The 15,407-nt window shown below is 60.8% G+C and overlaps 1 protein-coding gene across 4 annotated transcripts in view; it reads right to left on the reverse strand.

The window, feature by feature from the left end:
- Positions 1-1,374: 1,374 nt before the first annotated feature.
- Positions 1,375-15,407, reverse strand: part of USP36 (ubiquitin specific peptidase 36) — a 29,166-nt gene continuing 15,133 nt past the window's right edge. For 3 of the 4 annotated variants that reach the window (XM_075562304.1, XM_075562303.1, XM_075562302.1), the window contains exons 11-21: positions 14,267-14,407; positions 13,624-13,724; positions 12,820-12,955; positions 8,555-9,256; positions 7,954-8,036; positions 6,237-6,770; positions 5,576-5,754; positions 4,287-4,388; positions 3,744-3,859; positions 3,212-3,360; positions 1,375-2,969 (exon numbers count right to left, since the gene is read on the reverse strand). In XM_075562304.1, the coding sequence (XP_075418419.1) occupies positions 3,229-3,360; positions 3,744-3,859; positions 4,287-4,388; positions 5,576-5,754; positions 6,237-6,770; positions 7,954-8,036; positions 8,555-9,256; positions 12,820-12,955; positions 13,624-13,724; positions 14,267-14,407 (2,226 nt within the window). In that variant the 3' untranslated portion in view covers positions 1,375-2,969; positions 3,212-3,228. The remainder of the gene's footprint in view (positions 2,970-3,211; positions 3,361-3,743; positions 3,860-4,286; positions 4,389-5,575; positions 5,755-6,236; positions 6,771-7,953; positions 8,037-8,554; positions 9,257-12,819; positions 12,956-13,623; positions 13,725-14,266; positions 14,408-15,407) is intronic. The other variant, XM_075562305.1, reaches the window with a different exon arrangement.

Raw genomic sequence — 15,407 nt, forward strand, 5'->3', positions numbered from 1 at the left:
GGAAATCGGCGGTTTGAATCCTGCCAGCGGGTGCACAGGATGCAGACCGACCCTGAAGGTCAGTAGATTCAACAGCCACTCATTACAATAGCAGGAAGCCCTGGGCACAGGCAGGAGACGGTGACCTTGGTCTCTGGTGAGAAGTCTCCAAAGGCAGCCCCCTTGGGCAGAACCAGGCCTTTCAAAGGACACAGGATGAGAAACAGCCCTCGTGCCTAACATCGTGAGACCAGTAAGCACTGCCAGCACAGCCCACTTCGCGTCACAGGTCACTCAGAAACCCGCTGTGGACATCACAGGTGCATAGCTGATCCTACAGTTCGAGAACCCAGGACGCGCGCTCTGCCGGCAATGATGTCACAAGAGCTTCTTGTCTTTATCGATGGCTGGGGGTCTGGGGAAGGGGGGGTGGTGGGGCCAGGCTGGAGGGTGGGAACCGGTGAGATGAGCTACCCAGGTCCTCAGGAGAAAAAAGAAACCCCAGGCAAACCAAACTCACTGCCATGGGGCCTGTCCTCACTGAAAGCTGCTCCCACACACAGAGCAGACCTGCTCCACTGGGGTTCCGAGCACACAGCCTCAACCCTCAGCCCTCAGAGCAGCTGGGGGGTGGGGGTGGCCAGGGTGAAAAACCAGGCTCCTACCACTGCACCCCCTGGAAAGTCCCATTTCACAGACAGCCCTGCTTCCCGAGACCCTGGGTGTCCACCTGTGGGTGGAGCTCTTAGAGGCCACGGAAGACCCTTGTGTCTGCCTGCCAAGCAGTAGCTACAACACCCTTCCAGCGGGAAACCTGCCTCCTGCAGGAGACCCAGGACTCCCCTCCCGGCCCCCGTCCTCTCAGAGCATTTCCACCACATTCTGCCTGACACCAACAAAGCCCCTGTCCCGAGTCTAAACCTTCGGGTTCTACAGAAAACCCTGGTCCACACCAAGGAACTTGTCCTTAGCAAGTCCTGGGACCTGCTGCTGGAGGACAAGGGCTACGGGCCGCCCACTCAGGGTAGGGGCCGGGTCAGGGGCATGTGGCGGGAGCATGCTGCAGCTCCCACATGTGCGCGCTAGCCAAGCAAGGCGCTGCCAGACTGTGGCCCTGCTCCTGCCTATGCAGAAAGTGTGGCTTTCAGCTCAGCCAGGCGACTGGCTCACCTCAGTGCAGGTCAGCTCAGAAACAAAGCCCAAGAGAACCTGATTCTGGGGAGCCAGGCTCTCCCTGCTTGCCGCGAGCCCACAGGGGTCTGAGGGTTCCCATTCCTACCTTCAGAAGCAGGCACCAGAGACCGCCTTGCACGGAACTGCGGACACTGGCTGGGGGGGAGGGGGGGCTTTGGTGTAAGGCTTTATAAGCAAAGGCAAGAAAGCACAGGCAGGGTCACAAAATGGTTTGTTTTATTGCACCAAGGTCTAGGCAACGTGGGGGTCAGGACCCCTCCCTCGGGGCGAGGGGTGGGGGGCGGACCTCTATGCACAGCTGGTGGGGTCCCACAGGCCGCCTCTGGCTCAGCTCCCCCATGGCACCAGGTGGAGCCCAGCATCTAGGCCGGCCAGGGGACTGCTGTTGCAGAAGCTTGGTCCGTGTCCATGTGGGTTGAGATGTGCACACAACACAAGGGCCTAGAACATGGGTGCATTGTGGGCTGTGTCCTTGCCCTTCCCAGTTTGACCAGTGATTGACTGCGAAGGGAAAGGCTGGCCCCACGAACAGTGATGAAGCGTCGTCGAAAGCCAAGCCAGTGGGCACCGCTGCACAGACGCAATGGGGGTGCTCTCTGCAGACAAGGGACGGCGAGGAAAAGCGCAGACACATTCTGGGCGGGTGGGCGGAAGGTCCACGGAGTTTCCTTCCCTGATCTGGGGATGTGAGGGGTCCACAGCTAGGAAATGGCCCCCCGGGGAATGAGTGCCAACCCCAGGAGGGGACAGCGCCTGCCCCGATGGCGTCTGCTTCCAAAGTGCCACGGGAACTTGGAGCTTTGAACGCGATTGACCTTGGGAGTCAGCTCCCAGTCCAGGCCCCAGAAGTATGGCCTCCTGGCCCTTCTTTAGAGAAATCTAAAAGGGGGGAACCGGGAGGCAGCCACAGCTAAGTGCCATGTCTCTCCTACCGTCTGCTCGGCTGGCCCAGAGGCGGGCGAGGGAGAGGGGCAGAGCCAGCTGCCAGATACAGGCGCCGTGGAGGTCTGATGACAAGCGCCCCTCTGAGGTACGGGCCAGGCCCCACATCTCTCCCACCTCTGGGGTTCCCCCGAGGAAGAGCAGGGTGAGAGGCCCAGCTGGAGTCATTTCCAGAACTGCTGCCACCTCCTCGACAGGAGGCCTCTGGCCGGCCGCCTGGAGTCCCTAACGGAGTTCCACATTTGTTACAAGTTTGCAGGCACAGCTTGAGCAAGATTAAAAAATTCTTGGGTTATACAATCATTTACGTCCACAAGCACTTGCAGGATGGCATGGACGGAGGGGTGGTGGGTAGGCAGGGGACGGAGCTGGCACTTGCGTGTGGGGGAGGGGAGACAAAGGCCAATGGAAGCCGCAGGCCTGGTGGAGGGGAGCAGGACATAGGAGGGCTCCACGCCCCAGGACACCTCACCAGAGACCATTCCAGGACTTGGGGTGAAGCGCTGGGTTAGCTTGGACTCAGGGTGAGGCTGCTACAGGGCCTGGCCCAGAGGAGCCAGGGGGTGGCACTGGGCAGCAGGTGGGCAACTGCCCTCTCTAGGGAAAGAGGCCCCACTGTCTGTGGGCACTGGGCTCAGTCAGTGCAGATTGCCTGTCCTCTGTGTCCTCTCTCACAGGCCTGGCAAGCATCCTTGGAGGCCCTCCGCTCAGGCTGTCCCGCTGTGGTGAGCAGGCCCCCAGCCTCCCTCTCGGGAGCCCACAGACAGCAAGCAGCAGGCAGGTCCACAGTAGGTCCCCACAGGGTGCTTGTTAGTGCAGGGCTCCGGGAGGGGACACCGCCATTTCTCCAGATGCTGGGGGCACAGGGCAGAGGGCGATGAGCACCGAAATCCCCACTCCCACCCCTCCAGGCTGCGCCCGACTCAGGGCATCACTCTCCTAGACTCCCGCTCCTGTGCTCACTTGCACACCCTCATCGCACCCACAGGGGAACGCCACAATGCATGCGCACAACCCGCCCTCACTCGTGCTCACACCCACGCACACCAAGGTGCACGTGCCCACATATGCTCACGGCCCGGCCACCATGGCTGACCATTGCGTCGTGGGAGCTCAGCGGCGGTAGCTGAGGCTGGCCGCCTTTGCCGGGTGAGTCGCACCCCAGAAGTTCCGCCTGCTCTGAAGCTTCTGGAAGGCGTTCACGTTCCTCCTCTTCTCTCTCCGCAGCTTTTTCGTCTTCTTTTCCTGTTACAAGGACCAAAGTGGTGAGAGCTGCGGGCAGGGCATATGTGTCACCGCAAATGGCTACCGACCACCATAGAAGGAGGGCTGGCTGGCCACTAGCCTGGTACGGAGGACCCAGGTGGCCTGGGAGACCTGGGGCAGCTCGGCTCTGGGTGACAGGATCCTTGGGCTTGGCTCTTGGTGCTGTGAGCCTCACCTTCCCGGGGGCATAGGTGATAGCTCCCAGATCACCTCTCCTAGCTGAAGACGGAGCGGGACGACAGGCAGGCACAGGAGCAGCGAATGGAGGAGCTGGGATCTGAATGCAGCCTGCCTGGCCCACTCCCCACCGCTGCCTCTGCTTCCCCCGACCTTGGCCAGTCCACCCAGTGACCAGACGCTACCTTCCCTCGGTCGAAGTCTTCATCCCAGTCATCCATCACCGTCTGGCTCCGGGCCAGTCTGCTGTCCTCCATGGCGTCCCGACTGACGGCTGACAGCTCACCCTCCCATGTCAAGACTACGGGACAGACAGGCCGTCAGTCTGGTAAGGGTAGCCTCCTTTATGGCTTAGATTGGCCTTGTCCCGACTGTCCGTTCTCTCTCCATGAGAACAGACAGGGCAGAAGGGGGTGAGCCTGCTGGGGACTGTCTCCCCAGAAACAGCCCACGAGTTATGAACCAGGCAGCCTGTGCTGTGTTCCCCCTGAAGACCAGGGACTAGAGAGCCCTTCAACTCCGCCCTGCCCCTAGGGCCACATGCTCCCAGTGCCCACCCTGTGAAGAGGCTGTGCCCTGCGGAGGGAGGCGGCCAGCCTGTGGACGGCTTTCCCACCTGGAGGGCATGCTGCTCTGACCCTCGCTTGCAACACACACAGGGCAGGGCTGATCCCCCCACCCACCCAGGACCGCCCGTCAGAGGGGGAGGGCAAGCCCCAGGCCAGTACCTTTCCTCCCGTAAGCTTTATCTGATGAGAACTTGAGCAACTCCCGGACCACGTCAGGCTCTCTCTCCATGCTCCAGGGGGCAGGAGGGACTTGCGTCTGCCCTGCAGGAAGAGCGGTGGGGGACACACGTTCACAGCCCGCCCTGTTTTCTCACAGGGAGACTGGGCGCCAGACTGAGGGGCCGCTGAAGTGGTCTCTCCTGGACAACGCCGAGGGCCAAGTGAGCACTTGAGAAACAAAGTGCAAAAAAAGCCAATCCATCCCACACTCTTACACACCCGAGGGGCACTAGACACTTCAGGCCAGGTCAGATGGGCCACAGAGGCTGGTGTGGGCTCGGTCTCCCACCTCGGTCTCACATTCAGTCCCTTGTTGGGGTCCAGAAAACCACCTCTGAGCTCGTGGCCCTGTCTCTTGCCTGGGTCCACCCACAACTATACTGACCTCACTACAGATGGTGCCCCTTCAGCCCGGCACCAACTCTGGGGGTCTTCGCCTCTCTCGGCCTGTCCACAGCACACCTCTGGGTTCCCCTCCTGGCCCTCAACCAGGCCTGGGCACAGGACCATCTGCAAGGCCGGCCTCTGCTGCCTCTCGGCCCAGGCTGCCAACCCCACAGAGCAGGACCTTCAGCTCCACAAACAGAGCTGGTGGCCGCAGGGTCACCCCTTGCAGGTGTCCCTCTGGGGCCTCCCTGAAGGTGCCCCCCTCTGAGTATCCCTCTGAGCACCTCATCTGCTGGGTATCCCCTCTGCAGGTATGCTGCCCTCTGGGGTGCAGTACCCTCTGTAGCCACACCACCCACAGGTGTCTCATTGGCTCCCACGTGGCCCAGGCGTACACCAGCAGCTACAAACCACCCTTGTCTGAATGACTGGACCTGCTGTCCAGCGCCCCCTGCAGCTCATGAGCTTTCCCTCCATGCTGCCTGCAGACGGCCTCCCTCACTGCCCGGCACTGATTACCAGCCCCTACCTGTCCACATTCGGCTTTGCTGGCAGCTGGGCAAGCAGAACCAAGCTTGGGGTGTCTGCCAGGTTTCTCTGCCTTGTTGACGGGGCCTTAACTGGAGGGCCACCTGTCCTCACTGTGCCTGATGCAGGGAAATGAGAGGCCAACAGCATGCCCGATAGCCCCCATGACACACAGGCTGGAGGCACAGACGGACAACTCTGGCCCAGAAGACCCTGCAGTGTTCACGTCACATGCCCTGAGCCAGACTCTTGCAGAGGACAAGTGGCCACCTGGTCACATCAGACTATGCCCAGACAGAAGCTGCCTTGCTTACCGTTCATGTGAGGCACGTGGCCACTAAGCTCGGGGGCTGGACGCTCCTGGGGCAGGACACTGGCCAGGCCACTGGGAGGCTCGCTCACATCCTCGTCCTGCTGGGACTCCCGCTTTCTCTTCTTCCTCCTCCTCTTCCTCGGACACTCGGCCACCATCTCAGGGGCAGTGGCATCGTGGCTGTGGAGCCAGAGTTGGGTCAGTGCCCCTACCATACACCCAGAAAGGGTGCACTGTGCCCCAGTGCAGTCTGTCGAGGAGTGCCCTCAAAAATGCCTCCCCAGGCCCAACCAGGACACAGGGACGTCCCTGAAAAATGTACACACACACACAAGCAGCCCACAAGAACGGCCTGCAGAGCATTACTCTGGACCCCAGTCCCCAGAGAAGGAGGAACACCGCCTGAGAAACACCACCCCAGTCCCAGAGGACCAAGAGCACCAGCTCCTAGTGCCAGTGTGTGGTCAGGGCCCCACAGTCCAGTGTGTAGGATGTGAGACCCACAGGACTCTTGAAGCCTGCAACTGCCGGTGCACACTGGACGTGCATCAGCAGTGCCATCCTGTGATGGCCACCCCCACTCACCACCAACGGCACAGGCCTACCGCCTGCCCGCCTCAGGACCACCCCGTGCCTGTTTGCGGGCCCACAGCTGCCCTTACCTGTGCGAGGCTGGGGTTTGAGGGCCACTCTCCTCCCCCAGGAGACCCTCCACACACTTCCTCCTCTTCTTCCTGCTGCCGCTGTCCTCCCAGTGCGCACCCGCTGCCTGTCCAACCTGCTGCCCGTTCACCACCTGCGGCCCCCTGCCCTCCAGTGGATCCCCAGCTGGCTCCCCTGACAGAGTGCCCTCTGAGTGCTTCCTCTTCCTCCTCCTCCTCTTCCCCCGAGGCCCTGGGATGGCATCCCCGCTGGGCTGGCAGGAGCCCGCCTCCAGGCACAGACGTCCGGTGTCTCCTGAGCGGTGCTTCTTTTTCTTCCGAGAAACACTCTGGGGGGCTGCGGCCTCCTGCAGGTGGTCCTGGGGGTGTGTGGAAGCCCCATTGACCCGAGGCTGGGCGGTGGGGGCAGAGGGTAAGCTCCGTGGCTCTGTTCTCCCAAGAAGGTGGGAGCTAGTAGACGATGAAAGACACGTGGTGTGGGGTGGGAAGGGCGGCCGTGGGTAGCTTGGCGGTGGTGTGGGGGCGGGAACTGTCCTGCAAAGACAGCCAAGCATGAGGACCCCCCCCCAGACCCCTGCTGACTCCCCGACCTCAATGGTGTGCATGCGTCTCCAGCAACTCTGGTCACTGGAAGCAGGAGGACAGACAAGCTGCACACCCGGGCCAGAGACGCAGGAGGCAGCACTTGGCACCCCCTGTCCTCAGCCAGCAGGGCCTGTACGCCGGGACCCATTGCCAACATCCCGGGCTCAGCCTCTCCGAATTGGAGCAGGCCTCCAGGGATGGACACCCCCCACTAGGAATTCAGAAGGAGTCAGTGGACCTTGGGGGGATGGCTATGTAGGCCTTGGGGAGATGGGTACCCTGGCCAGGAGAAGGACTCGGGGCAGGGTTTGGGGGGACGGCAACCCCACCAGGAGGGCAGTCCCATGTCAGTGGGGCAGGGCAGGACACAGAGTTGGTCCCGCCAGGGACCCGCACAACCATGCTCTTGGACCCGCGTCGCTCTTTTGTGGGGGGCTCCGCCAAGGAAACCACATCTGAGGGCGGAGGGGTCCCCCCGCTTAGGGAAATATTCCACAGGAGGCCTCGTCAGAGCCCTGCCGAGGGGATGGCCCATGCAAGGAGCACACGCGATGGGGAGGAGGCCGTCTGGGAGAGGCCATGCTGTGAGCAGCAGGCAGCCCACTCCGCCCAACCAAGCTGGAGCTTCAGCAGCCACCAAACCACAGTGCACTGGTCACGCTCTCTCGGCCACCCTAGCTGTCGCAGCAGTGCCTTGGGGAAGCCCCCGCCCCGGGAAGTGTGTCTGAAGGCCAGGATCAAGGACAAGAGTGAGTCCCTGCACTGGAGGCCATGCTCGCAGCCAGCCCGACAACCCTACTGTGGTGATCAGATCACAGACGGGCGTCCAGGGGTCTGCAAACAGCCTGATGCAGGCAGGCTTGGTGCCCACAGGCTCACTGGATCGACCAGGGCCCCATGCCACTCGGCTACTCTCCACAGTCCGGGGGCTTTGGGAAGGGTTGCCTGGCCTGTCGTTTGAGGAACCTCTGGTTATTGAGTTTTAACCAGTGTGCCTCCAGGGAAGGGTGACTGGCCACCGCGCCTCCAGGGCTGCCCTCAGTGGGCAGCCGACTCTTCTTCGCCAGATGGGGCACCTCTGGGCCTCCTGGCTCTGCGTCTCCCCACAGCCCCCACCCAGCCCCCAGCTCACCTGCTCTGACTGGCCGGCCCAGTGGACGGTGGGCGGGGAGGTGGACAGAGGTCAGTGGTGCTCGCCCTCCGCAGGGTGCGGGCCTGCAGTTATCGACATAAATAAAAACTTGGTGGTCTAAAAAAGGTTTCCGTGAGTGAAGAGGGCAAATGAACATGAGAGCAAATGAAAACAGACAGACAGACAGACACAACACAAGGAGCCCAGAGAGGAGGGAGGGTAAGGGCGAGGGAGGAGACGGGAGGGTGGGTGGTGGAAGAAGAATCAGAGTGGTTTTGGTTAGAAACAGAAAGGAACCAAGGAAGGAGTTACACAAAAGCCCAGCTTGGCCGTGACCGTGACCACAGTGCAGTGTCACTGCCACCTGGGACCCCGGCCTGCTGGCCCAGTCAGGGTCTGCGCCCCACCTCCAGGCCCCCTACATCTGCGAGGCCACCTCCCGGGGATACTGGTCTCCCCGATTGCCTAACTGCCAAGCCGAAACCATGGAGCCTGGGCTGCCCCTCTACTGTCGTTAGCACCACAGCCACCCCAAGGTGCCCCAGCTCCCAGCGTGCAGACCCTCCCCCCGGAGAACAAGTAGCCTGTGGCCCCTGCCCACCTTCTTGGCAGCTGACAGGGCCAGTTTCTTGGCTGGGGGTGGAGACAGGATGCTGGCAGCCTCTGTGGCCGTGCTGCTCAAGGTGGGGGCCTTCAGCTTCACCATTTTGGGGTCGCCTCCCCGCGGTAGCGCCTTGGGGTGACCGTTGGCAGGGCAGTCGGTTTCCTGAGAATTGCAGGGGCGGGCGGCGCCACTCCTGGGGGATTGGGGGGTGGCGCTGTTGGCTGAGTGGTCAGGGCTGGAGCTGCTGGAGCCTCGTGTCGAGGACGAGGAGGAAGAGGAGCAGGAGTCGGGGCTCTGGTCGCGGGGCTTCAGCCCGTGCCCATTGGTGGCTGCTCGGGCCAGGAGCTTCGGTGAGGTAGAGGGGACGGTGTCCTTGCTGTCCCAGCCCGGCCGCCGGCTCTCTGACCTGCTTCCACCACCACTCCAGTCGCTGGTGCCGCGGGGCCCCTGAGAGGTTTTGGGGGACAGGCAGAGGTGCTGCAGGGGGGCGCATTTCTTGGCCTTCTTCCCAGGCTCATCCAGAATGGTAGGCGTGTGCACCTGCATTTTGGAGAGTTTGGGGAATAGAGTCCCCGAGGGCGGCTTTTGAGGGACCGTCCCATTGTGTGGCTTCAGGCCAGTTAGGGAGCCGTTTCGGGAGACAGGCACGCCAAGCTCCTCCGCGGCCTGCAGCTTCTTCGGGGTCATGGGGTCTTGTCGCTGGGAGAGAACAGAGCAGAAAGGAGGCTCGGTCAGACCCCACCCTGTGCCCCGGGCCCGTGCAGCCCAGCACACTCGGCGGAAGTGCCCCCATGGTCCCTGACCGTCCAGCTCATCTCTCCCCCTGGGGGTGGCTGGTGGGTTCAAGCTGGTGACCCCCAGGCAGGCCAGCCGGACTCCTGATCTATGTGGATATCTCCCTGTCTGGAGATAGTCTTAGTAGATTGGGCGCTGTGTGTGGAAGGGGTGCGTGTGTACGTGTGTTCCATCGCAATCTTTACTCAGTAAGACTGGAAAATTACCAAAAACACTGACAAAGAACAAAAAGCAACCTCCAGTCTCAGCATCTAGACCAGGGGTTCTCAACCTGTGGGCAACCCCGTTCACAGGAGTTGCCTAGCCATTAGAAAACACATATTTCACAATATGTAATTACATATTGTTTTGTGATTAATCACTATGCTTTATGTCTAATTACGTACAGTTTATAACAATGAAAATACATCCTGCATATCAAATACTTACATTATAATTCATAACAGTAGCAAAATTACAATGATGAAGTAGCCACGAAAATGTTATGGTTGGGGGTCACTGCAACATGCGGAACTGTATGAAAGTGTCACGGCCTCAGGAAGGTTGGGAACCACTGCTCTACAAATGCTTGGCTGGGTGTAAGCAGCCCAGCCTGGCTTCACACACTCTCCAGGCACGGATGGCCACAGCATCTCCACACGGCTCATTCTCGCAGCTCCGAAATGCTCCGACTTCGGCCACGGGAGATACCTTCAGAGTCTACCCTGCGACTGAAGGCTCTGTCCGGCCTTCCTGCTCGCAGACACCCTGCACACCCCCAGCTGCTCACCTCGTTTTTGCCTCATTCTGCCCTGGCCAGGGCAGCCAGCTCAGGGCCTTGTCCAACAACCCAAGGGTGGAAGCTTTGTCTGGACTCGAGCCAGCCAGGTTTCCAGAAGTGGACCCTCTGGCTGTGACCACAGTGGCTAGGGGCTGGGGTGGCCTCGAGCTGTGAGCACCTGTTCCCATCGTCGCAGCCAGGCCTGTCGGTCACCAGTAGAACCCTTCTGCTGCAGAGTGGCACGCGGCTGGAGGACGGCTACAGATAGACGCAAAGCTGAACCCGGGCCTCTTTCAGTGTGCGCTCCCTGGCTTCACGCCTCCCTTCCGGAGCTTTGAAAGGAGTCTCGTCTATTTTCTTGGGAGCTGTTCCCCGGCAGGAGCATGGCTCCCAGGGCGCTGCTGTGAGCACCGGGGGACCTGCATGCACTCACTTTGGTTGGGTGGGCGTGAACGGCAGGCTTCAGCGCAGGGCACCTGAGCGATCCCCGGGACACCGGCAGCCTCTGGGCAATGCCCGTGCGGCCCCTGAGTTTCAGGGCCTAGGCTGCAGGGATCGCCAACCTTGCACGTAGACCATGAGTCTTAAGTGCCAGTGGGTCACAAGGCCAGCAGCTGCTCGAACCCCCAGGCTGCTCGGCTGGAGGAAGATGAGACTATCTGCCCCTGGGAAACCCACACGGGCAGTGCTGCTCTGTGCTCCGGGCCGCCAGGCCGCCAAGACTGACTGGGTGGCAATTGAGGTTGGGTTGGGTTTGATGTCAGTATTTAACATTTCCGCCTTTGCCCCCTCTCTTTACAACTACTTCTTTATACTTGTCGATGAGAAGGGTCACAGCAGGGCCACACCACCTCAGCGTGTCCACGTGCACAACGATGCCACGTGACCCTGGTGACCCTCCTCATGAACCCTGAGAGTCCTGTCCAATCTTTCCAGTCAGCCGTATTGCCACCTCGGTCCCACGGGGAGCGCTCACAAGAGCGCGGTGCTCAAGCAGACAGCCTTGCTTTGCTGCTGTCCGGTGCCGTCAAGGGGGCTCTGCCCCTGAGCGACACGACACCGTGGACAACAGAACACGGCCTGGTGCTGCGCCAGCCTCACAATTAGCACGTCCGAGCCCATGGCTGCAGCCACCGTGTCAGTCCACGTCTTCTTCGCTGCCTTTCTACTTTACCCAGCGTGAGTCCGAGTGTGCTCAGCATGCAGATGGTGAACAGATATAGCCATGACAAACACCTTCCCAGATTCTAGAGCACACAACACTCCCTTGCTCTCTCGCAGTGACTACCGCTTGGTCAACGTACAGGCTCTGCAAGTGCCAGTCTCCTCAGTGCTATCCGTGGCTGCGCACTCCACACAGCCGAAGGCCTCTGCATAGTCAAGGAAGCACATCTGTTTGCTGCTCTCCGTTCACAGCACAGCAATGCCATCCACTCTGAAGCCAGCTCGGGTCTCTGGTACCCGGTTACTGCTGCCAACGCTGAACGATCTTCAGGTAGCCTCCTTTGTGACATCTGGGACACCAGAAGCTGAGGTGTACCGTGACCAGTAACTGAACATTGCCATCAAGAGATTCCACAGAAGGAACCCTGATCAAAAGGGGGAAGGTGCAGAACAGAATTTCAAGTGCTCATGGAATCCAAAGTTTCTGGAACCACGGAGGCTGGATGGGCTCCTCAAGCTGTTGTCTTGAGACCATCTTTAAACCTTAAACCAAACATCCTCTGAAGGACTCTGAAAACCCAAGTGGGAGTTTAGCTTCACCAGTAAAGACTGCCCACCCCTTGTCGGTCAGTCTGCGGTCTTGCTCGTGGCTGTGCTGCTGCTGGAAGCTCTGTCCCTGCTCTTTCAAGTACCAGCAGGGTCTCCCAAGGGGAACAGGTTTCAGCGCAAACTCCTTAGCTTTACTGCCGTCCTCTCTGTGCACACCATAAGAGGGGGCTTCACGGAGCTCACGGAACAAGTCAGCTGTCTTCCAACACCACCATCCAGACACTTTTCAAAACCTCAGGGGGTATGCACGCATGTGTGTGTATTACCTGTCTGCCGAGCCACCTGGCTCGGCTACAGACACCCGTGTCCCCTTGCTTGCTCGCTCACTCTGTACATGTCCTGGAACAAGGACTCACTCAGGGGACCACCGCACAGGAGCACAACGGACCACAGCGACACAGCTTCCGCATCACGTAGCCACTGCAGCGCCTCAGTGGTACTTCCAGAGTTAAATGCCAGGACAGAAGCTCACTCGGAGAGACGTGACTACAGCTGCACAGCTCCGAGAACGTAACCAACATCACCAGATTGTGCGTGTTGGCACGGCCCAACTGTGGTGTGTAAAGGTGCGCGCGCGCACACACACATTTAAAGTGAAATTTAAAGTGAAGGGCCTGCTCGGGTCTGTCATGGGCGGGCTGTCCTCAAGCTGAGCTAACGGTGCAGGGGAAGGGTGACAGCGTGAGTGTAACAGTGTGCGACATAGGAGTGCTGTCTCTCTTGTACGCTGGCTCTGGTCCCCCTGTTCCTGCCCACCTCCTCCTTCTCTGGCTCCAGCTTTGTCGACAGCCACATTCCCAGAGAAGACAACCCAGCCCCAATCCCCACATCCCCCAGAAGTGGGGCTCCAAGCCCCAGGTGGCCTGTGTCTGAGACTCCAAGGCCTGCAGGGAAGGTCAGTGATGCTGCCCGTCTGTCCGCCAAAGGGGGTTACCTTGCTGGTCAGAGGGGAGGATGCCACCCCGCTGATGTTCTTCTTGAGGGGGTCTGGGGTGGAGTTGGGGCGGCTGGGGAGGGTAGAGGCTGCCTTGCAGATGGGGCCCTCGGGGCTCTTCTTGGAGCTGGGGATCCTGTAGAAGGAAGGAAGCCATCAGGGGGTGCCACAGGCTGCCCGCACTAGCCTGTCCTCAGTCTTGCTTTGTCCTCAACCAGGGACGTGTCTCCACAGCCCGTCAGAGCCTAGGCACCGCCCCGGGCAGCACAGAGCCTGGCTTCTTCTGGGGCAAGAGCCGTGTATCAGGGAGCAGAGAGCCTTCAGCAGCAACGCAGGGCAGCCAAAGCACCTCCCAAGCCCAAGGTGAGGCGAGCACCCAAACCAAACCCACGGCCATGGAGCCACTGCTGACTCACAGTGACCTGATAGCATGGGGCAGTTCCCCTGAGGGTTTCCCAGACCGCAACCCTGTAAGTAGAAAGCCTCAGCTTTCTCCCTTCGAGCAGCCAGCAGTTTCAAACTGCTGACCTGTAGTTAACAGGGCTCCACCACCAGAGCCCCGAGGAGGGGCAGTCTCGGAAAAAGGCCCTGCTGATGGGGCCTAGGACAGGCTCATCAGGTGCTGGTCCGGTGGTCACCATCCACCCCCACACAAAAGTGTCAGAGGAACGGCAGACGGGTCGGTCAGAGAGGCTGGTGAGGGAAGGCTGAGGACTGGCCTCCAACAGCTGTGTCCTCCCCGGCTTCCTGCCAAGCACTCCCAGCCCTGGGGGGGGAGGGGAGTGGGGGTGAGGAGCTCGTTACCGCAGGTAGAAGAGCACGTAGGCCTGCTGGTTCAGGACCACCTTGATGTTGCTGGCGTGCACCAGCGAGTCGTTCATCTGGTACCACTGCCCGTTGCTGGCCTGGGGCACAGGGAGACAGGAGACCAGGCAGGGCAGTCAGCACACGTGCCTCGTGAGGGCCGGTGATGACCTCGCGCCAACATGTCTGGCACTTGCATAGTTCTGAATGCGCCCAGCTCCTCTCAAGCCCAAGGGATCAGCCCCTCACCGACAGTATTGCTGGGTGGGGCATGCTCACAACTCAACTTCTCCTGCCAGCCTGTCGTCACCAGAGGCCTCTGGGGGCTCGGGACAAAGCACTAATGTCACCCCACCCATAGCCCGGGGTTCCCCGTGAGCCCCAACGACACTCCAGAGTCCAGGCTCTTGGAAGGCTTCTTCTCCCCAGTGCAGCGGGCTAGGCGTTGGCCGTGTGACCCGCTGGCTGGGCTGTGGCAGCCAGGTGAGGCTGTCCGCACCACCCCGCAGCCGCCTTACAGACCCGAGAGGTGAGCTCGAGAGCAGGGGGTGAGATTGGGTTTGGTTTGTGCGTGCAGAGCGGACTGGGGACTGGGCAGAAGGTGGCACATTCTCTGCTGCGGTGTCCGGGAGCGGCGACTGACCTTCACATAGCAGTAGTAGTGGCCAGCGTGGCAGCTGTAGCCCGAGTGGACCAGCACGGCGTACAGCCCGTAGGTGACCGGCTCCCCGCTGCCCTGGGACATGTACGGGCGGATGTTGAGGAACTCGGGGTAGCCCACGTCCTGTGCGGGAGAGAGAGTTTGAGCATGGCTAGCACCACTCAGCTTGGAAGAAGGCAGCCACACGACTTTCTCCCCAGGATTCCGCAGGGACTGGCACGGCAACAGGGCTGCAGAGCCCCGGTGGGCAGAGGCCTTTAGAGCCTGATTGCACTGCTGTGGCACGTGGTAAACAGCTGGTCCCTGGCCTGGCCTCCGGATGAGCTGCTCCCCCCACTCCTGGTCCCCAGCAGCAGAGGAGGAAGGGGACTCTCTCCCTTTGTCACACCCCATGGCTGGAACGTGCTGGGGAATGCAGGGGTGTGGTGTGCCAAGGCCACGGGACCCCCTCTGTGGTGGCCGGTGTACTTCTGTGTGACTATGCCATGGTAAATGTCACTTAGCACTTCCTCCAGACATGGACACTCGGAAGGGCCATAACACACCTGCTCACACTCATGCACAGTGGTCACTGGGTGCAGCTGGGACATGGACACTCGGAAGGGGCATAACACACCTGCTCACACTCATGCACAGTGGTCACTGGGTGCAGCTGAGAAATGTACGTCCTCCTGTGCGTGCCATGACCAATGCCCACCCCCACGGGTGCTGCCACACTCTGAAGGGGATGGGTCCCCTCCAGCTGCTGCCCCACTTCGAGTGTCCACTAACTGGCCCCCACCTAGAAGGGCCTGGTCTGAAATGTCATTCAAGGAACGATCCAGTAGGTGGGGTCTCCCCAAGTCTCCGGGGACAGGGACATGAAGACAGTGGGTTTCCTCCATGGACACTGCTCAAGTCCCCGGGTGTCCTCTGTAGGCCTGGCCTCTTCAGCCAGACAGTGTCCGGGAGACAAGCCCATAGTCCCAAGTGCCAAGCATGAGAGGCCCAGTCACCGCCCCCAAACAGACCATTCATTCTCAAACTGCATTGTGCGGGGACCCCAGCCCCGGATGTTAAGAGAAACAGCGGCTCCTCCAGAGTGCAGCCACAGTGACCTGGCTCCCAGTGGGGCCTGGCCCCG

This window comes from Tenrec ecaudatus, chromosome 10, assembly GCF_050624435.1.
Source record: "Tenrec ecaudatus isolate mTenEca1 chromosome 10, mTenEca1.hap1, whole genome shotgun sequence".
NCBI lineage: Eukaryota > Metazoa > Chordata > Mammalia > Afrosoricida > Tenrecidae > Tenrec > Tenrec ecaudatus.